Source organism: Chenopodium album, chromosome 24 (assembly GCF_948465745.1).
Source record: "Chenopodium album chromosome 24, dcCheAlbu1.1, whole genome shotgun sequence".
Lineage (NCBI taxonomy): Eukaryota > Viridiplantae > Streptophyta > Magnoliopsida > Caryophyllales > Amaranthaceae > Chenopodium > Chenopodium album.
In genome coordinates this window covers 33,794,775-33,818,256 of record NC_137857.1, presented here as the reverse complement: position 1 = coordinate 33,818,256, position 23,482 = coordinate 33,794,775, and the positions used below count along the sequence as shown (strand labels likewise).

General features: G+C 32.9%; 2 protein-coding genes across 2 annotated transcripts; both read left to right on the top strand.

Moving 5' to 3' along the window:
- The first annotated feature begins 1,122 nt into the window (after positions 1–1,122).
- On the top strand, positions 1,123–2,571 carry LOC145612257 (uncharacterized). Its single transcript, XM_081667634.1, has one exon. It carries the CDS (start codon positions 1,466–1,468, stop codon positions 2,066–2,068), a length of 603 nt encoding a protein of 200 aa, XP_081523760.1. The 5' UTR covers positions 1,123–1,465; the 3' UTR covers positions 2,069–2,571.
- A 3,651-nt stretch (positions 2,572–6,222) lies between these two features.
- On the top strand, positions 6,223–14,889 carry LOC145612561 (putative beta-1,3-galactosyltransferase 2). Its single transcript, XM_081667909.1, has 11 exons — positions 6,223–6,685; positions 10,206–10,290; positions 11,012–11,073; positions 11,171–11,382; positions 11,491–11,554; positions 12,280–12,352; positions 12,448–12,568; positions 13,419–13,506; positions 13,589–13,714; positions 13,929–14,038; positions 14,296–14,889. The coding sequence occupies exons 1-11, from the start codon at positions 6,561–6,563 to the stop codon at positions 14,442–14,444; spliced, it is 1,215 nt and encodes a 404-aa protein (XP_081524035.1). The 5' UTR covers positions 6,223–6,560; the 3' UTR covers positions 14,445–14,889.
- The last annotated feature ends 8,593 nt before the right edge of the window (positions 14,890–23,482 follow it).

Sequence of the window (23,482 nt, the reverse complement as noted above, 5' to 3'; positions counted from 1 at the left end):
AACATACCCTTAATTGTATGTTTTAATTAGAACATTTTTTTTTATTATTAAATTAACGTGTGTATTTGATACTCTAATTAGACACTATGTAAACAAATACTCGTAAATTTTCTTTGATAACGTGTGTAATCGATACACACAATCGATACACACACTAAATAGACACCATGTAAACAAATACTCGTGAAATTTTCTTTGATTACATAGCATCTAATGTGTCATAGATATAATATGACCCGCGAACCACATATTTTCTTTATTAAAAATTCAACATTAAAATCAAAACATGTTGACTTGAACTATGAAAGATGCATACTCCATATACAGTCCACATTACATACGAAACTTAAAAAAGAAAATACAGGTAATAAATAAATTACTGAACAACTAATATTCAGATTGTATTATGACTTAACATTAATAATACTGTTGTTATAAAGGGGGAAAAATCTTCTTTAACAGTCACCTAAATACATAGGTAGCCCAATTTTATTGTTCCTTTTTTTGGAAGTTCACTTTGCATTAACTTCCCTAGGTTTTTGTTTGGAAGCATTTGCCAGCTAAAAGCCAACGGAAGATTCCTGGTTTTATTCCCTTTCACCAAAACAACCAATTATGACTACCTAGATTTCAATCAATTTTGCTCATTAACTTAATGTGATTTATGGAGTTACTTAATTTTCTAACAAACCCATTTCATTTTTCCTTGCATCAACCACAAATAACTTAAATAAAAATGTGTAAATATAATGAGTATGTATAGTTTTTTATTTTAAATAAATCAAATATGATGGATATCATGTTATATGTGATATTGATCATTCACTTACACTGTTTTAAAAAAGAAGAAGAAAAAAAAAATTTACACCATGTATCACATGCTATTTTGTAGTTATATAGAGTAACTAATACAAAGTAGTACATACTTATGGTTGGATAATGTGATCTAACAAACCTAAAAAGGTATTTCCCTTAAAGATATACGTGACCACTTTATAAGCATAAAAGTTCACTAAATTCTTCAAATTAAGTTGTTAATTTAAAATTAATTTAATCAATATTTTCGTATATACCTCCGTAGTGTTTATTATATACAATAAAGTGAATTATTATATGCAATAAAGTGAGTGAGTTCCCACCCATTTTAACTTTAATAAACCCACTTTATAAATCATCACAAGAAAAATACTTGCAACATAGAAGTTGTACTTGTAAGTTGTAACCCTTAACCCAAAAAAAAAAAAAAGAAAAGAAATTTTTTTTTTTAAAAAAAAAGTTATTTTCTTTCCTATATAGAGAGTGTATGAACTCTCATTTCCCATTAAACTTTACTTTCTGTTGCTCCTTTTTCAGTTTTTCCTCACACCCATTTCACCATTTTTAATTTCCTTCAAATTAATTTAGTTTAAATTATTTCTATTTATATTTTCACAGATTTAAATTCCAAAAAAAAAAAAAATTGGTCATGGCAGGGAGGAATGGCAGAAAATTTGTTAAAGATGAAGACTTTGAAGAAGGAGAAGTATGGAATATTCTAGAAAGCAGAGAAAATTCAAGTCCAAAACTCAGAAAATCATTGAAAAATTCATCTTCTGCAACAAAAAAATTCACTGCTACTGCAAGAATGATACCCAAATCATCATCATCAGCATCATCATCATGTGAGAAGATGTCATCAGCACCATTGGAAATTCCTGATTGGTCAAAAATTTATGGTATGACATCAAAAAAGAACAAGAATGGTGGTTCTGCATCATCATGGGTTGATTATAATGCTGTTAATCATCAAGGGTATTATGGTAATTGTCATGGTAATGGTCATGGTTATGGTTATGATGATGGTCATGTGAATGATGATGGTGATGGGTATGTGTATGGTAATGATGATGATGATGGTGATGGTGAAGATGATGACATGGTTCCACCACATGAGTATTTAGCAAAGAAGTTAGCAAGAAGTCAGATTTCATCTTTCTCTGTTTATGAAGGTATTGGAAGGACTCTTAAAGGAAGAGACCTTAGTAAAGTAAGAAATGCTATTTTGACTAAAACTGGTTTTTTAGAGTAAAATTTTTAATTATATTTTCATGGGTTAGTTTAATTTTTATGGGTTAGTTTATATTAATTTTATTATATTAGTTATTATTATTATTATTATGTGGTGTGTGCATGGACTACCATGCAATGGCATCAAGGAATCATAGGTTAAAAAATAAGATTAAATTAGGATATAATTAAGAGTTAATTAGTGCATTATCCAAGGAAGACATCATCAATTTTGTATAATTGGGGATGATGAAATCAACATCAGCATGGGTTCATCATGAACATGGATGTCATCTATCTGTTACATAAGGGGTCCCATGTAAGTTGTTTTCAATTTTTTAGTCCTTAAGTATGGTTGATTAGCTTGATTAAGTATGGTTAATTAGTGCTTTTTTTTGTTTAGTTGGTGAGTTTCATTTATCAGAGGAACTGCCTAATTTTGTGAAATTGTGTTTGGCAGTCCTCTGAAATTTTGTTAGGAGGAAGTTGAATGTTTAATTATATAATATGAGAGAGATTTTAATGTGACTAGTTTGTTGTTGTTTCTAATCTTTTTATGTTCTTGTTTTATGTATCTTTTGCTCTAGCCTGTATCTTTGTTGTCCCACTACACAGTTGGTTTAAGGCCTTTAAGGCTTTAGGGCCATACAGGTGCATTTTACATTTTTCGAACTTCTCATGAATGAAACACTTGGCAATGGACTAATGACCAAACGACGTACTACCTCCTCCTTTACAATAATATACAAAAGTTGCACATAATGGATAAAACAGGTAGTATATATTACACGGTTCCTTTTGATCAGACTTAACTCGAACCAAATGAGTTGTGTCAAGTTATATTTGAAATGCAGGCACAAGTTTGCTATCAAATAATTACATTTAAAAAGTTTAATTAAATACTCATCGCATAAATCATCTATTGACATTAATTTTTGAGTCGGATTGGTTCATGCCAATATCAATTCTAGTCTAGATGTCATACTTTATTTTTGTTAGCTTGAGCTAAAAATAGTTTCTAACGACCCTTGGCTAAGATAAAGTATTTAAGGTATCTTGAATTGATGATGGTAGCCCAATTTGGATAACCTACCATTTCTTTCGATTAATTATGAATTTAGGAGTATAGAATTCAGGATATCGAGTTTAATGGGTGACAGATGTTTTCATTCCACTCAAAAAGAAAATGTCGATTCAAATTCAAAATTAGATGAAAAGCTATTGGATGTTGGTTCTTAAAGCAGGAAACAATTGTAGGGTTTTGGTTACTGTGATAATAAAGCTTTGAAGTTTTCTTTTGATATTTGTTGTACTTTAGTACAAAAATAGTAACATAGTCCATACCATGCATGATGCGCATTCTAAAGTTCAAGATAACCAACACTAGGATAATCTATGTGTAGTTGGTGTAGACAAGAACAATGACGGAAGATTAGGGTTCAAATCTACATCCAAGAATAAATACTCCATATATATGAAAGTTATGTGTACTAAAGGAACCTTTGAACAAATAAAGTATACCCAATCCTAAAGAAAATATTGCCTTAACTATTCTCCCTCATTTTTATGTTGTGATTCTTGTCCAAATTGAACATGTGCATAATGTGTATGGGCACCGACAAACATCTCAATCAACCAATTGAGAATTTGTTTTCTTTCCCCAATTGATTTCAAACTTTTTTTGACTATATAATTTCAGAGTCTCCAATCTCATAAACTACTACGGAGTAATTCTATAAGTTTTAAGGTATGAAAGTTCCTAACAAGAGCTTTAATTACTTTCTGTTAGAGGACCAACTCAGCCAAAAGTTTAAGCTGATGGTTGAGACCCATGAATATGTTTTATACTCTATCACGCCCCCTCACACGAGAGCCCGTTGGGCTAGAAGTGTGGATGCAGCATGGGCCCTCCTCATACCCTGCGCTTAATATTCCACTTGAAAGTGGGGGGTGGATGAGATTCGAACCCGTGATCTTTGTGTCACGATGGCTCTGATACCATGTTAAAGGACCAATTCAACCAAAAGCTTAAGCTGATGGTTGAGGCCCAAGAATATGTTTTATACTCTATCACTTTCTTTCTTCATTTCAAACTAACTTGAATGTACTTATACTAATACATGGGATTTATGTGTTAAACGTAGAATATATTTGATAATATTGTTATACAAAGTTCTTTGTTTGTATTATGAAATTCGTACAATCTTTCCCATCGAAAGTGATACGAAGTATATGGTTATATGCTACACTGTAAAACACTGTAACAACTCTAAGTAATAAGCCTATGATGTAGGTAAATTGGTAATGTGCTACTCGTATAGAATATACTATTTGAAACGCATCAAAAGGAGCCCAAAATAGGAAACGAGTATTGGATCATCTAGCATAGCTCATCTAAACACGGGGCCTTTTATCACTTTTGAAACCCAAAACATATGGTGCAACTCTACTACTCTACACAAGCGTGGCCCCGTGGCCTTATGGCTGGTAGCCGCATATTATCGTACTTGTAAAGTTGTAACGCGTTAGTACGGATAAAAATCATAATATGAAACATAATATAATCATGATGACTCATGTGAATGGATCTTGCTAACGAACGTTCTGAGGGCCGGGATGCTAGATAAGCATTTAAAATATTTTCTAAAGTATATTAATTAAGGAATGTATGTTAAAATCATATGTCGATTAGTGTAATTAGTATTCATTTTAATTCAATATTTTTATTTTTAGTTATCTTATCCAACACCCCAGACATCCCTAAGGCATTCGTTAGTTTAAAACGTTATAAATTGAAAATATGCAATGATATTGCAATAAAAAAAATAAAAATAAAAGAAGAGATAAAGTAGATAGGTGAGGCAAGACATGAATTAGATGATTTTGAGCACATAATAGGCCTTACGAGGCCCTATGAGAGCTCGGGAAGCACCTCGATGTTTAAACCTTAAGAACATTCATCATATGCTAACTTTAAAGGCTATAAAACGTGAAATCAACCATTTTTGGAGATATCATAATTTAGGTCAAAAACTCAAGTTATGTTAGGCGAAGCATTTTTGATTCTTTGGGTCATATAATATTGTTTGGAATCATATATGATCATATCAGTCTCACGAAGTTCCATGGTGGCATAAAATTGTTGAAAAAAAAGTGTGTATAACCAACTAAATTGATAATAAAGAGGCATAGTGGATGATTTCAATCACCTAAATAGTTAAAAAGAAATACCTCATCATTTTTTCACACTTGAAAAGATTGAAAATGTCCAAAATTAAATGTTATAATCTACGTTTTTGGACTCTTTTTTTTTTTTTATTATTATTATTATTATTATTTTTTTGAGAAAATACGTTTTTGGACTCTTAAAAGCACTCATAAATTTAGTTACAATAAGTTTAAACTATATAAGTTGAGGATGTAAAGATGTTGGAAGCTCGTGTAATGATGTAAAGATGCTGGAAAAAAACAACTTTCAAACTAGCTTGGGAGGCATTTGGTTCACGTAATAACATGAGTTTGGAATAAAGAATAAAGCTAAGTTGGTATGAGGTTAAAACTTGATTATTAATACCTTGTGTTTGGTTATTAATTTATTATCTACAAATGAGACCCATTTGTTAGAAAAAATAAGAAATTACATGTTGAAACCCATTGTAGCCCACTTATGAGTGTCTCACATTGGAGAAAGAGGAGAGATGGTTTCACTTTATAAGGTAGAGGAGTACCTCCTACTATTGCAAATTGGTTTTAGTATGGAAGCTCCAAAGCCTTGTTTGTGGACCTAACTCTCCTCCTCCTTGTTCGGGTTGCCCAGGCCCATTTCATATTTGTTTCGAAATTTAACATTACGCTTAGGGTCTGTTCACATTTATTTAATTTCATTTCAGTTCAATTTAGCTCTAATTAGTTCAGCTCCAATTAGTTCAGTTCAATTCAGTCTGACTCCTAATTTTCTTCTCTCATAAAATATTCAGTTCAATTCAGCTCACTTAATGTGAACAGGTCCTTAATTTAAAAACCCCAGTTAGCCAAACTCGAGCCAAACTTGACAACTAGACCTAAGTACTTAGGTATAGATCTCAAAACCTTATGAATTTGGTTCCAAGTGACCAACCCATTTGGTATTTGAAGGATATAATCATATAATACTGTTAAGACGTCATGTGGTTGGTGTTGTTGGTAGGGTATCCATTAATTCTTGATCTTGGATCTTAATCTCCCAATAATTGTCTTGTTGGGAAAACAAATGAAAATCCACAAGTAGAAAATACAAGTGTTAATTAAATACTCAAATATAACTCGTTTTCTTATAATCTAATAGTATTATCTCGTATGAATTGGAGAGAGAAATTTTAAAAAACACCACCAGACCAGATCATCATCAATTTGGTTTTTGACTTGAGAAATAAGTACCAAATTACTTGCAGTGTCATAATTTCACTAAAATAAAGTTGCAATCTTTTTTCTTTCTTCTTTGTAAATGAGCTTTGTGAAGAAAACCCAGAACAAAAATGTCGGTGAAAAATAGAGCTGGATTGGGAGGAAATGAATCTTCTTCAAGAAATTTTTTACCACGGAATTTTGTTATCTTGCTATGTATTGGTAGCTTTTGTGCTGGAATGTTCTTCACAGAAAGGTAACTTTTTTTTTTTCTTTTTTCTGGGCAGTTTGATTTTATTTTCTGTAATTTTTGTTCCTATTTTTGTTCCTATTTTTTCTAAATTTAATTTATTGTGCATTTAAATGATGCTTTAGCGTTTATGTTAAGCTTAATTTGGGAAAGGGTATTGAGATTTGATTTAAATGGGGTTTTAAGTGATCAAGAGTATAGGGGTTGCTTAATTTTTATAATTTGATTAGTTGGAAATTTGGAATTTTTTGTGGAAATGTGTTGTGGATTGAGCTGAGATCATTGCAGTAGAAATTGTAATAATGTTAATAATTGCGTGTGTTATTTTAAAGCAGAAGAGGTTCTGATCTAGTAGTAGGTAGATCAACACATTCTTAGTTAAAAAGTAGGAATTTGGGGAAATTTGCAATTTGTGGGAAACCAAAAACCTAGGATCAATTAATGTTACCTCTATCTACAAACTGATGATTATTGAGCAATGATTAGAGAGAGTGTCAATGCCCCATTCTATGGAGGGAGATCATTGGCGAACCGGTCAAGGAGGAGTGAAAGTGATATTAATCACCCTTTGCATAGCTGGAGGAGTAGTTGAATGAGTTCTACTGCTGCAGCACCCTGGAGGATTGCCAGTTGAGATAGGTTTGCTAGTTGCTACGGCTATTGACTCACTGGTGGGATACCATGGGTTCTCCGAGATTGTGTAACGAGGCGCTATGGTGTTTTCTTGGTTTGCTGGTTGGGTGGCTGAACTTGTAGGCGGTGGAGATTGTATGATAAATGTGCATTAAGGTTGAGATGCCTTTTCTATATGATCTCTTCTTCAATGGCGGTGTGCAGAGGTTTAACAGTACTATCCTAATTTGATATCACCAGTACTAATATGGAAAGTTGGATCAACTAGAAGTGCATGAGGAAAACCTGCTTAAGAAAAACCTGTTCTAATGCTGCAGTTACAAGTTTGTTGTTGACTTATTATTATGATAACTATTGGATTGGTCTGCTGTGATGTAGTCCTTAAGGCAGTATAGGTGCCAACTTGCATTGCGTATGCATAACTCTAAATTTTCTCGGGATGCTTCATGCATGGAGTACCATTAGAAGTCTTCATACTTCATGTTGAATTTGTGTTTAAACTTGAAGATCTGGCCATTATTGGAAGTCAGGTTTCTGTTGAGAAGCGATTGCAATGGCTAAAAATGTTTGCCAGTTCTGAAAGTTATTATATGCAAATTAGGACCATTTCTGGTGATTTTGGGATCTGGTGTCGAGAAAACTCAAATGATGGTAGGGATGTTTCCTGGGGTCATATAATGTTGTTTGAATTCTTATACATTAACGTAAAGGTCCTTGGTGTCCATGAGTTAATGCAGAGAGATGTGTATGTAACCGGCTAACTGATAGTTAAAAGGCAAAATGGATGATTTCAACCACCCAAACTGGCCTCTTGGGGTCTTGTGGGATATATGGGAAGCACCTCATTTTCTTGTATTTTCCGGATCCGGGAAAGCTGCAAATTGTCTAAAATTGAAGGCTTTAATCTACGCTTTCAGAATTTCAGACCAACTTTTTGGAATTTTTTCCAAAATTAAAGTGGATATGGGGTTGCCCACTTGCCTGCTGTAGTCATAAAAAATTGTTTGGAACCATAGAAAGCCTTCTAATAGGTCTATACTCTATATAGCCCTGAGAATGATAAATATCTCACTCTAGGTTTTGATTATCTCCATAATAATAAATGATAAATTCTTATAAGCAACCTTGTGTTTGGCTGATTATATAGGGTAACTACTAACCAGAGAAAAAGGCTATGCTTTCTAATGACACTTTATCTATGCTTATCCTACAATATCACATTAATGATTGATTTTGGTTAATTTTTCTGCTAAGTATACTTTTGTAAGATCATCTAAGGTGGATCGATTTTATTATAGCACAAGATTACATTTAGAACAACACAAAATCATACTGACAATTCATGTTATTACACAAATCTCAACCCATATGACCCCGTATCAATGTTCTTTATACAATTTTGTGTTTTCATTTGAGTTATATTGTGCCTGAATGTATAATCAACTTGCTTTACCTTAATAGAGTACTAAATAGAAAAACTAACCAAAAATCTATCATCATTGTCATGATGTAGAATATGCATTAGTACATGGCCATTTAAAAATAAAAATACTTACCTCCATTTTTCTGCAACGGAATACGTGTAATACTCAACAAATAGTAGAAGGACGGTTTGTTTGATTGATTAAGCCAAAGGCTTGCAAAAGTTAAACATGGCTTTAGGCCATTACTCTCCGATTTCTCTCTACAAATTTCTGGATGCCCTCTCATACTAAGCTGCTACTTCTTATACTACAACTACATTACTCGAAATGGCAATAATGCCTTAATTAATACAATTGCTACTTTCTTGTCCTCCTACTATATTAGTGCAATACAAACAAACAATTGTAAGAGTTTGTCCCCTGCTTTAGTGCTCTGTTTCTTGCTGCTGCCCGATTGCATTGTTGTTGTTGGTGTCCAATGCCTGCTGTCCTCTCTGGCGCCTGTGGTAAGTGAGTGTCACGGGAGGTGGTTTTGGGTGCATTGCATTTTCTAGTTGAGCCGTGTTCCTTTTTAGGAAGTTTATTTTTAGTTGACACATTTCATTTTTAGGTGAGTTTTATACCTTGCTTTTTAGTGTACCCCACTTGCTTTATCATTTTCTCTCATTCTCTTTCCTCTCCTTGATATGTGTTCCTAAATGGAACGTGTCAACTAAATAAAAACGGAGGAAGTATATTGTTTCCTTTGTGACCATATGTAATCATTCAAAATACAAAGTTACAAATTTACAATGACAATAACTAAATATTTGTTGCTTTGTATCTGAGTTTAACATTGAGCATAACATTCTCGTGTTTCGAGTGGCCACAAGCATCATTCTCTTGACTAAAAAGAAGGGCAAAAGTTTGAATATATTCCAAATCGTTTCTATCTTTCTTGATGCATGTCAATTACTATGATTCCAACCGTCTGTTCACTGTTAAAGTTCTTATCATTTTGTTACTGTCACTAATCTACTCACTTTTAGGCTGCTTGGATTTGTAAAAGAAAAAGCGTGAACCTTTTCAGCTAGCGCATCATTTTTGTTGGTCAATAGTCCAAGCAATTTCCTTCATTGTTAGTCCTTGTAGTTATACTTGTTCTAAGAGCGATTACGCAAGTACAATGCTTTGGTGAATGGTACCAAGAGACTCATGTAAAATGGGTTTGTTACATGCACGCTGCCTTAACTACGATTGCGAAAGAGATTTGTGATAAACCTACATGTGATTTAAGTTGAATGGTTATGCATCTGTTATTATATAATTTTGAGTATAAAAATACAATTCAACAATAAGTTCAAAAGTTGCCTTTACAGTTTCTGGCATTGAACTTTTAGTAGTATCTTGTACATTTTTGTAGAACTGTTGGTGGTGATTTAAACTCTTCTCGTGATGTATGTTCCTTATCAACATCGTTCATGTCCCAGGATGTGGATGATGCCTGAAGAAAAAGATACTGTGAATACAAGGGGCAGAGGTGAAGACATACGGACAAAACAAGAGCAGAAACAGGTGTCTATCCTCTTAGAATACTATCTTCCATCCCCAATTCAAATATAGGGATTAAATTTGATTTTGAAATCTTCATGCTGATAGAACTCACCTATTCTTCTAGCTCTGCAATAGAAAACTAGACCTTTTCCTTGTTCCACTGACTAAATCACAGAGTTTTGGCTTTTCTATTTTGTAGAAAAGTTCAGTCGTACATTGGCTCTTGTTTGATTAAATTATTAAGCTCTTTCATGTGTGGCTTAGACTTGAGCTGATTAATTTAGTAATAGTCCAGCTTATTTCAATTATCAGTGCAATGATGACTTTCCTTTGATCTTATATAAAGCGCATATCTCTAAAGCATTATCCAGATATGCTGTGAACTGTGAAGGTGTTTGAATTCATATGCGATCATCTTAGCTGCACAATACCTAATGTATTAAGGGAAAATTCAAGTTTATCTCTGAGATAAACATGAAAATAAATCTCCTCTCACAATATATTGTTTTACTTTTATTTTTAAATAATAAAAGTGGAATAGTAAAGTGGCATCATAAATGCCTATATTAGTATGGGATCATAAAGTACTCTCCTCATTAAACTACTGAATGACTCATGCTCATATTTACAATTTTCACTTGTCAAGTTTCAAGTAGTACTTGCCTCTTTAATCCAAGCTTATCCTTCTTAATATGTAAATTACCATTACATCTAACCCAACATTTCCCATCACAATATGAAGGTTTTTCAGCATGAATCTAATCATGTCCCTAGGGAATCCTTGGTGAAAGGCAACAGCATACAGTAAGCTCTCTTATGCTTGAATGATGTTTTCACTTATGCACCTTTATTTTTGCTCCTAATTCACGTGTAATGAGCTGGATGACTTATTCTGATGCAGTTCATTGGATAAAACAATTTCAAAACTTGAAGAAGAATTAGCTGCTGCAAGAGCAGCACAAGAGTCAATAATGAATGGATCTCCTGTAACAGAGAGCTTGAAGATTGCTGACTTAACTTCTAAACGAAAATATTTGATGGTCATAGGAATTAACACAGCTTTTAATAGCCGGAAACGAAGAGATTCAGTTCGTGCAACTTGGATGCCACAAGGTGCATACAATAAACTTATGGTTGGGCATCCATTTGGTTATATTTCCTCTTTTCTTCTATAAGCGTGGTTACCAATGTTGATATGTAGATCTTTTTTGTAATATAAAGGTGACAAAAGAAAGAAGCTAGAAGAAGAAAAGGGCATCGTTATACGATTTGTGATTGGCCACAGGTAATAATAATCTTTTAGGTTATGCAGTTTTAGAGAATATATGTTATGATGTACCTTCATATTTTTTCTTCCCTTCCCCCAACTAGGATTGTTATTCCCATGAAGGTCGATCAATGTACAGAAGTGGTTCTTTAGCCGTTGGCTTTGTTTGCAAATGGGTACAGATATTAGCACTTGCAGGAACACCAGGTGAAGTGGCATTTTTGTAACTAGTCTTGGGGTGGAGCCGGAATTAGATCTTTGAAATGGCCATATAATTGAATCAAACTCATTTTAAGACTTTAGAGACCTTTTGGTAGGCGTAGTATGGTTCTAAACCAACTTTTTTGATGCCATTAGATAGCCCCCAATCCACTTCAATTTTGGAATTTTAGTTGTTTAAAAGCATGGATTATAGTCTTCAGTTTTGGAGAATTTTCAACTTTTCCGGGCCTGGAAAGGAAAGAAGATGAGGTTCTTCCCATGAACCCCACAAGACCCTAGGAGGCCACTTGGGTGGTCGGAACCATACGCTTTGCCTCTTATTTTCAATTTAACGGGTTACAAACACGCTATCCGTCATTGACTCAAGGTCACCTCAGGCCTTTATAATGTTATGTTTTCGTAATCTGATGCTGACCTTGGCTGGTTTTTCCTTCTGTGTTTCTCCATTGATTAATATATGAGAGATTCTTTTGTATAAGAACAATTGTACAAAAATGTAACTATGTGAAATATGTAATCAGTTCAACATCTGGTGGCATTCTTGATAAGGCAATCGAAGCAGAGGATAACAAACATGGAGACTTTTTGAGATTGGTAAGCTTTGTTTCCTTTTTTTATCTTAACTGTGATGCATGAAAACAACTATTATCTGCCATCTTTTAAATTGTACATATTCATACTATAAGCAGGAACATGTAGAGGGCTATTTGGAACTCTCAGCCAAGACAAGGACATACTTTTCCACCGCTGTTGGCCTGTGGGATGCTGACTTTTATGTAAAAGTAGATGATGATGTTCATGTTAATCTAGGTAAGGAGTTTCTCAAGCACTTTCATTCTTTAAATCCCTTCCATAGGCTTTTTTAAGTGCCCACATTTTGAATCTAATTTATTTTACTAGTATATTAAATCAATGCATGATGTAGCACCTAGCATGATGTGCTGCTGCTAGAAGAGGGAGGATTTTGCAGCCATTTATAAATTTTAAGCTCTCATAGTAGTTTGTGCAGTGGAAGATGTTGTTCATGAATAGAATAATTTATCTACAGGAACATAATAGAAGTTTCAGGCATTCTTGTCCAAGCATTCCCCATAAATTTTTTAACACAAAGAATCAATATAATTTCTGTACTCTGTAGTACCGACTGAAAGACCCAATGGCCTCTTCTCTAATATATTCTGAAAATTAAATAAAGTGAAGTTCAAGGTTGCCTTGTCTCTAGCATAACATTCTGTGCCATAACGATTAATTATTTATAGTTACAATGTTCAAACACAAGGATATTATGCTGACTGAAGGCAGCTACTGTAGTCTAAACAAATTTTGATGATGGACGTCTGTAAATGGATTATTCGTACTGGGAAAATGTGAGAAAAAATGTGCTTTGAGTCTTAGTTTTTGTTCGCTTCATGGTCTCCATTTTTTTTACTTCGTATTGTATAGCTATCTCCAATTGCTTTAGCTAGGTAGTGGAATTCTTCTCATCCTCTCACAGAAATGGTCTATTTTAAATTTTTAATACAAGCATATTCTTAGTTATCAATAAAGCAAGATAGTTTGTGTTTTATGATAATTTATCTGACAATGAAGTTCTCATAGCAAAAGGTTTATGCATCTATACTTTGAAGTTGTGTTTTTATTTTAGATTTTTTTTATGCAGGCACATTAGGGAGGATTTTATCCAGCCATCGCTTGAAGCCTAGAGTATATGTAGGTTGCATGAAGTCTGGTCCAATCCTTGCTAAAAAGTAATATGAGTTCTGTCATTTTTTATATACTATAGAAGGGACCATTAATTCATAGCCCCTAATGGCTGCTTATCATGAACAGGGGAGTGAGATATCAAGAGCCAGAGCATTGGAAATTTGGTGGAGAGGGAAACAAGTATTTTCGACATGCTACAGGACAGCTATATGCTATTTCAAATGATTTGGCAACCTATATAGCCATTAACAAGTAAATCCACAACTTTTAGAATCTTTGTGAGTTATCATTCTATAATTTGAACATTTTGGCTACCTGCTTAGTCCCCTACTGCTAGCTATATGATGTGCTATCTCTAATATGTTCGGACCATGTTTCACTTGAAATAATGGACACCTCAACAGAACACTGTTTCTTTTCCTGATTAGTAATGTGATTTGTTTTGGTGATATTTATGATTTTCCAGACATCTGCTGCACAAATATGCGAATGAAGATGTTTCTTTAGGATCATGGCTTATTGGTCTGGATGTAACACATGTTGATGACAAGAATCTATGTTGTGGTACTCCCCCAGGTAGGATTCTTTTCATAATTTTTTTCACAAATAATTTTTTCCTTGAGAGTAGAATAATCAATGTTTGTCAATGGAAATGCACTTCTAAGACAACTATATAAGTATGAACCATTGCGTGAACAATATACAACTTCATTACTATCCCTTACAAATTTTATTCTATACCAGTAAAATTGTACATGTAATCTTGATCTCCTTCTGATAGATAAAGAAGATAACCTCAACATTAATTTTTTGTGCTTATTTTATCACTACAGATTGTGAATGGAAAGCTCAGGCAGGAAATGTTTGTGGTGCTTCATTTGACTGGATCTGCAGTGGCATTTGTCGGTCTGATGAAAGGATTCATGAGGTTCACCAGCGTTGTGGGGAAAGTGAGGATGAACTATGGAAAGCCACTTTTTGAAAAACTCAGGCACAGGCTCTTTAGAATACAGCAGCGGTATGCCGGTATCATACTTCTCTACTTTACCTATGTATATGAAACACATATAGAGCAATTTTGTGTAAACACGTCCTGCATGTGAGATAAAATACTGGTGGATGGGTTAAGGGAAAACTTATATTGGTGGTGCTCCATTTTGAATGAGTGAGGAAGCAACAAGCAACATTTTGGGAGGCAATAAGGACTTTTCGAAACTATTATTCAACTGGTTAGAGAACCAATATTGAGAGTTTCTCTACCATGAATTGCCCTTATGTTTCGTTCAGCTCGGATCAGTTAGCATGTTAGAATTTTTTCTTTGTACATGTATTATATCAACGAGAGTTTCGGATGGTTGTCTTGTGTAAGTAGGTGTGTTGTATGAGATGTTATCTAGATTGATTTATTCTTTCTCCACCTTGTTATATGACCTCTACTCCGTCGATTTTGGTTAAGTATGTTGGAGATCAGACTGTACTATAGAAAGATTTGTAAATTGTTGTATCTTTTGTACTTTTTTTTTTTACACATCAAAGGAAATAGGCAAGTCTCTATTCCATGCAATTATGATCAGCTCAACACCAACTTTTATGTTTTCACTTCCTATTCCAATTGAGATGGTGATACTTTTATTAGACCCTACCTGTTAAAACATGCATCCTCCCGGAGTGATTTTAGCACTTGTTCGGTAGGCGGGAATATATTATGTTTATGGTAATATGTTAGTGATTATCACTGCAAGGGAAACCTCAAACAGACATCTTTGATTATACAATTTCATCACCAATACGTATATGTTCTTTTTATAAGTTTCCATTTCAATCAAAGTATCTAAAAAGAATATTACAAACTCGATCATCGTAGAAGATATTTCAAGATTTATTTCTCCAATTTCCAACCATCTCCTCAATTTTGAAGCTTCAAGTGGTAATTTCTATTCCATTCTCTACATGTTAAAATAATGGATACCCTAGATTTTGTTATTAGTGTGTTTTTCTTCATGTGATGACTTATGAGTAGTCTCTTAGCTAGGGGTTGGTAACGAGTAGTAATGAAACAGGGAAGAAAACCGAAATCCACTGTCATTACCACCTCTTAGAAATACTATTAAGGACCTATCTCAACATTCTTAATTGACACATATTAAGTCAATTTAATGCCAATTTTAATGACTTTCTATTTAAGTAATTAAAGTAAGATACTTTTTAACCTATACCTTCTCTTTGGGTGATTTGTGCTCTCCAAAGTTTATAACTTTACATACTAATTAACTCTCTCTCACACTCTCTTTAAAACATGATTAGATTAAGCATAATGCAAAAAAAAAAAAATAACAAATGAGCTTAGACAGTGTTCAATGTACTATACACTCCCTCTTTCTCAGTCATCACCGTAACTAGTGTGATGGTGAATAACTAATACACCCAAAACATATTCTCACTCCTCACACAATCACTATATTCTACCACCCACATTCTATGTTGTCACTTTTTATACATGAAATTCCATTAACTCGCTCCTTAATACATTACCCTCGTTCCAACCATTCTTCCCCTATTTACACTTAAGAGACAAAAAATCACATTATCTTCTCTTTCACCAAATTAGTAAATAAATGCTCAAATAGAGAAATAAAGGATCAACTCATTTCCAATTTACATAGAGAAACATCTATCAACCAATTTTGGGTCCACAAGTAAGACTTGAGCTCAATATGTTGGACATAGCTTTTATAGTCCTTACCAAATTTACTTCTATAGCAGTGAGTACTAGTTATTCATTGAATTCATCTTATTAAGATTTTTGTCAAAATCATGATAGGATACTCATTTCTAACTGCTCTTACATGGGCAGTGAACAGATTGTACTTAATCGAATTTAAACTCAATTCACCTCCTTATTTTATGTTATGAATCAAACCCTGTGTGTGTAAACGTAAGTGATGATACTTTAATCATACTCACTTCGCGAAGAAGTGTGGAAAATTCTATATCTATATTCTTTAAATTGCTAACTAAATCTAAAATCTTTATGACCATTCACCAATTTTAGATTTTTCTACAATTCTCCATCAGTTTCTTTTTGTAAAAAGTTTTTGAATATCTTGAGACGTAATTAATTGGGCTTATGAAATTTGGGTTACACTAACCCAACAACATGATAGCACCGAAAAAACATTGAAATTACAAGAGAAATATTGCTTATCCAAACTTACTATAAGAAGTAAACGTATCATGTTACATTGTTTAACATCATGAATAAATTAAATACTTAATGCATAAGAGTATATGACAAATAATTGTAGAAGTTGTGTGAGATTGTTACATTGATGCATGATGAATACAATGTATGATCTCTAATTGTACTATACATCATTACTTCCCTAACTTTGAACAACATTCATTTTCTTTGCAAGTTTGATATATCATGTATTCATGTGTATTAGCACGGATACATTCTAGTCAATTCACAAGTAAGATAACGCTCAAATAAAATTGACGAGAATGAGTTCAACAAGGTCTTGATAAGTTCAAATCATTTTAAATAGATCTAGCTATAAGTTTATTTGATAAACTCAAATTAGTTCTAATACAAGATTTACTTGGCCACTGATAATAGACGTTAGTTTCTCATGTTAAAAAGATTGGTGGTTCACATTTTATTAGCCATATATGTATCTTAAATGCGACTTTTGTGTATGTAACATGCGCCAATACACATTATACTTGCATCACTTGTTGTTACTTAGACTTGAATTAGTTGATTATGTTGACATAAGAAGTGTTCTTATTATTGTAATTGTCAACCTTTATGCATTAGATTAACTATTATATATACTTGTACGTCAATGTTACCACTCCATTTGTTTAATAAAGTTTTCAACATTTCGACTATAAGTTATGTTATTATTTCTTTTGATTTCTTTGTCAAATCATAATACTATTATTACCTAAGAATCAGTCATGATGTATGATATCCCCTCCAATTTGAAGAATTATATATCCCAATCATACACGATTTGCCAAGATCTCATCAAATAATCCATATCCCTTTGAAAATAAAAAAAGGTGGTTAGTTAAAAAGGTGATTAATTCCAAATCAAATTCAATATATATACCAAATCTTAATGAAAAATCAAATCATGTAGAGTAAAAAGCAATAATTTCTGACCTCAAAAATGGACCATAAAAACTCAGCTGCCCCCATTTAAATCAGTGTTTAATTAGTTCACCTACCAAAAATATAAATAAAAAATCAATAAATAATATTGCATATCAACCAAAAATAATTATTTTGAATTTCAAAATTAAATACAATAGCATCTTTTGTAACATTCATCTTGATTCTTGCCCCCCTCTTCCCATCCTTCCCAACTCATCCTCATAAATACCAAACATTTAGAGGCTTTTATATCATTTCCTTTTTGCCCTACTCATTTCATTTCTCCTCCTCCTCTCTTATTGTGTTTTTTATGTATTTGGTTGTTGGCATATTAATTCAATGAATTCATTCTAAAAACTTTCAAATACATTCTTCCTCTTTCTCTCCATCTATATCAACATCCAAAATTCTCAAACCTCTTTAACAACAACAAATCATTTAAAAAAAAAAAAAAAGATTTCGCCTCAAGTAGGGTTTATAGGGTTGTCAGATGTACGCAATCTTAATTCTCGTACACGTCCCAAAATTTTAATTCTCGTACTAGTTATGCATCTTCAATGAAATGAACATGAACATTTCCCTTCTTCCCCTTCTGGTTGGTTTTGGTTCACACATACTTTTTTTTGTTTAAACTCGTGCATGGGATATTGGTACGATTCAATCAGAAAACCGGGTTCTCGTAGTAGAGAACCTTGTGTATTTGATTGAGCCGTGCCAATATCCCGTGTAGTACTATTGAATATTGGTGGTGCGTAGAGCACATTAATTTTGTTGTATGCAGGATATGGGAGAGCAACACAACACTGCCTTTTTCATGTTCTCAACCACCGGTAAGTCATCTTTATTGGAGTATTTTTCTTTTAGTTTTATTATTATTAATAAATAAATAAATGAATAAATAGGTGGGCAGTAGTAGGTTATTAATGCTTATTCATCCCAAGTAAATGTGTAGTAACTTTTCAATTAAATATGGAAGTCGGGATAGAAAATTGTACAGAATTTATTTATTATTGGTGCTAACATTTTATACAGGAAAATGTTAAATGTGGGTATAAATTATAAGTAGATGTAAATAATGCATTTTATTTAAGCTTGATTATACATATCTTACAATAATATTTTTGTTTTAGGCTCCATATTTTCAAAATTACAACCCTAAATAGAGTGTATACTCACAATGGGTCTTACAAATTCTATATTAGTGTGCCAAAGTCATTTCCATAAACCATAGCCATGTGATGATTGTTAAATTTGTCTTAATTTGTAGATATCATATTATGCATTATCAAATTAAACCATCTAAAAAATGCTTAATTGACCAAGCAAAATGAAATAAACACTTAATATGGGACATAGGGACTTTAGGGAGTATAACATAAGAATAGGAAGATATGAGAGTAATAACAACTTGTAAATAACTTGTAATTTGTGTGTAGAAAAAAAATTGTAATTTGAATTGGATGAAATATAAAAAGATTTAATGTAAAACAAATTTATAAGCTGTAATGTTAGAATTCAAATTAATTAGTGAGGTTAATTGTAGCATTGCTATAAAATGAAAGATAAAATTTGGTCTTTTTCGTTTTATAATTGTTGCAACGTCTTTAATTTGAGAAAATACTTCCTTCTTTCCTTTTTACTTCCCACATGAGACATGACTATGCTCTACCTTACATATAAATTACAATAGATAGTCAAAGTTAAGGTGATTGTATAAAAAGTGCAAAAGTCAAACTATGTCTACTTAAAAATATTGAAATATATCAATTGATTGTTGGTGTATTGATGATTGGTACACATGGTAGGGAGAACCCGTGTTCGATCCCCTGCAACAACAATTGGGAGGGGATCAGAATCTAACCACCCATAAATAACCTCGAATTTGGATTAGCCCAAAAGATGAACCACATGGAACACCAAAAAAAAATTAAAAAAATAGAAATATATATTGAAACCTATACTAATATATTAAAAGGCGTTCCTAGAAATGTCTCTACGCCACGTAGACCTCCTCACTACTGTTTAACCATCTTGACAAATAGTCAATTATGCTTTAATGTTGCACATTAAATAATATTATACTATAATAGTATGAAAAATAATAAGAAGTAGTATGTCGGGGCAACGCCCGAGCTACTCACTAGTTTACTAATTTAAAAGGATATTATAGCACAGCAATAAGCACACATGATTCACAAGTTATTCTAATAGGCATAACGCATAAGTGGTTAAGTATAAGGGGGTAATAAAAAGAAGATATTGTGCTTTGTGTCCTTTTCGACTAAAAAAAATCATAGAATCAAGAAGAATTAAGGGGAAGTTGGTCACAAACTTTTACCAACTTGATTTACACATATGTTTTGATTCAAAGGTGTGAAAAACAATATAAGTTTAAAGAGAACAAACTTCTCAACAAACTTAGGTGGTTACACTCAGTCAATTTGCAAGGTCTTAAGGTTATTTTTAATAAGGGGAATTCTGATTCACATATTGACGTTTTGATAAATCAATCAATGGGAAATGAGTAAGGTTAAAAATTGCGTTCTCTCTAGGGTTTTTCTTGAGAGGGTTTTCTGATTCCCTCTAGGGTTTTTTTTCATTAGAAAGGTTATTCTAGCCTCCATTGCTAGATATTTTTAGTTTTTTTAATAACATTCTTTACTGATCTCAATTGTGAATCTTGGTAGGGGCTTCCACTGGTATTTTTACCGGTGGTAAGCCCCAAATTTTTTTTAATTGCTTTCAATAAATTGATTGCATCTTTAAGATGGTGATTATTCTAGTAGATTTAATTTCTTTGTTGGTTCGTCTAACGAGGATTATTATTGAAAATGTAGGGTTTCATAATCTCTGAAATCTAGAAAACCTTATGAGTATTATCACTCAAACAACTCTATCAATGGATTTCAAGGCTTGTGGTCATTACAAGTTTAAGCCACTAAGCAATCACTATATCACATGTCATTCTACCAAAATTAAATAAGTTTAAATAAAGATTTCAATCATAAAATAATGCAGTAACTTAGAACATCGCTTGAACCTAAAAACTAGTTTAATTTTTAAGAGGTTGACCACTAAAATATATAGATGGACATCATATTATGGGATGATTGAAGTAATAACTTACCAATATGGCTTGTGTTTTGGATATAACTACATTTAATCCACCCTAAAAAAACATACATTTTAAGATGTTATTCTATAATACTTAGTATGTAATTGCTATTCATTTTCATCATTTACTAACTTCTTGTCCTAACAAACTAACACACATTCTTTGGCCGCATTTTGTGTTTTTTTAGCATGTCAAACTTTTTGTTAAAATCGTGATATAAGTGATAGTAGAGAGATAATGTGCACAAATAGCTAAATCGAATGTGTGAGTCAATTGTTAGAAAATCAAATATTTTTATGTATTTGATGCTAACTGAAAGGAAGTGGTAAAAATGACATTTGATTTGTTCTCTAATATTGTTTATAACATGGATTTAAACAAGACTAAACTGTTCATCCTATTCCCATTAGTTATTCACTTGTTCATTAATAATATTGCAACATATTGTTTTGCTAATTACCAACTGATTGTTGGTTCATGTAGTGGTGACTGAGATTACACTTAGTAAAAAAGACCCGTGTTCGATTCCCTACAACAACAATTGGGAGGGAACTGGAACCTAACCACCCAGAACTGATCTCCAAATCCAGATTAGCCTAAAGGGTGAACCGGATGGAATACAAAAAAAAAATAGTTTGCTAATTGGTATAACACCTATTACTTACGCCGTCAGCCCATCAAGCATAAAAAGCACTTTGTAACAGATTTTATCATGTACTTATATGGTTAAGTATTGGCGCATAGCGCTTATATGCTTTAGAAACAAATAAGATGAAAAAATGTACCACTACAGTATAATATGTGACAGGTGGTAGGTATTTTAGGAGAAAATAATTAACGACATAGGATGCTAAAAAGTACTACATGCATAATAGTACACAAAAAATACTATTAAAACAACTTATACTTTAATGGTACATTATACATGCATAATAGTACATCAATTGTACCACAGTAGAAAAATATCAAATGCAAAAGAGTAAAACCCCATAATGCCCTCCTATATGCATGCCTAACAAATAGGTCCTATATGCACTCTAATTATATACATATCAGTTGTCCAAAGTTCTCTAATAAAAAGGCATAACACTTGTATCTTGAATGATTTGACCTAACGCCTGCAACAACACCGCCGTCAGGAGTGGTTCATGACGAAAACGGTGAAGTTATGGTTAGGGTTTTGAGGTTCTTTGTTGTTATGGTTTTGGATTATGGGTCCGAAAGGGGCTCTCTGACTTGGTCGGCTAATCTAAGTATGTATTTTCTTCTTATTATTCAGAGTTTGCTTTTATTTTTTAAAGTTATGTATGGTTTATTTTAGCCTTTCTTGGTTGTTGTCCTGTGTTTCTGGTTGTATTGGCTATAGTTTATTGGATGGTTGTGTGCGGAGGGAGTTTGGATCCCTTGTTAAGGGATTGGGTTTTGTTGTTGTGTTGAGAAAGTTAACATGGGTTGTTGTTGTTTGGAGGACGAACAAGAAGTTGATCATGGCTAGGGTGAAGTGTGTGTTATGGTGGAATGATTATGGTTGTCATTCTGCTCCCTTCTTTGTAGTGATCATTGTGACCATTACTCTTGACATTTTCTATCCGAAGCAGGCGCCCAAACTTTGTTTTGGGGTTTCTCGAGCCTCGACGTTGGCAAAGCTTTCTTGCCAACAAGAACAGTTTTTGAAGAAAAGGTCACATGTCCAAGTGATCAGTTTAATTTGAAGGCCTTACTTGGTGATAAGTTGATCCCACTAGGTAAGGTTAAACTAGCCATGATCGAACAATTTTTATACTCTCTGCTCTCTGTGTGTTTTGAAGTAGGTATCCGCTCTTTGGCCTATAAAGACTTCCTAATCCCCAATTATGTAATATGGTTTATAATGTCGAAAGTTGTAAAGGCTTAATTGTTAAAAGCCATGTAGTAGTAAGTTTTAGTTTTTATTTTATATGTTGTAAACTGTGATTTTATTAATATAATTTGCTTTTGTCAAAAAAAAACAAAAAAACAAAAACAAAACCTCCACATCATTCAACCAAACAATTCATCTTTAAATTTTTTTAAAATTCAAGTAAGTTTTGTTAATATAGGATATTAACTTGTATTTTCTCCTCAAGTAGAATCAATAACGGGTTTCAAATTATTTTTAAAATTATTTGAGCACCTCAAGTTGAAGATAATGAAAATAATGTTCATGAAAGGTAATCCTAAATTTGGATTATGCACAGTTTGAAATCAATCATTGATCTAAATCACAACATTGAGCATTTGAGTACAATTTCTTAAAGAAAAAAGTATATATCAAATAGCAATTCAAACATGACCCAAACGGCCAAACCCCATGTCAAGTCGTGAGGGTCTAATATATCATTGCCGTCTCATGCATAGTTTAAAAATGTGGCACAAATTTAACGTATACGGAGTACATAAACACAGACGCAAACACAAACACTGAGACATATGTAATTACTTGTTGTTGTAAAATAAGAAGAATTTCCAAGGCTATAATGAAATTAAAATAATAAGATTGAAAAAGACGATCTTATGACAATGAAAGAGTACGGTGTGTCGTGATGCAAATTATTGACTTGAAAACGAAATTCCGGCGCAACCGAGGTGCACAATTGTATTCGCCAGCACGTTCCCTAAGGTTAACACACCACTTTCACACAAAGGCACTTTTGGGTGGAAGGTTGGAGTCAAGAAACTTATGCCCAATGTGTTTTAAGCTTGTGTTTGAAGGTAAAGTTCAATT

Bases quoted from the DNA above. Each gene is read 5' to 3' on its own strand.
- LOC145612257 (XM_081667634.1), top strand. From the start codon at position 1,466: ATGGCAGGGAGGAATGGCAGAAAATTTGTTAAAGATGAAGACTTTGAA.
- LOC145612561 (XM_081667909.1), top strand. From the start codon at position 6,561: ATGTCGGTGAAAAATAGAGCTGGATTGGGAGGAAATGAATCTTCTTCA. The intron at 11,383-11,490 runs GTGCATACAATA...TGTAATATAAAG, and splicing joins TGCAACTTGGATGCCACAAG to GTGACAAAAGAAAGAAGCTA. The intron at 11,555-12,279 runs GTAATAATAATC...ATATGTAATCAG, and splicing joins CGATTTGTGATTGGCCACAG to TTCAACATCTGGTGGCATTC.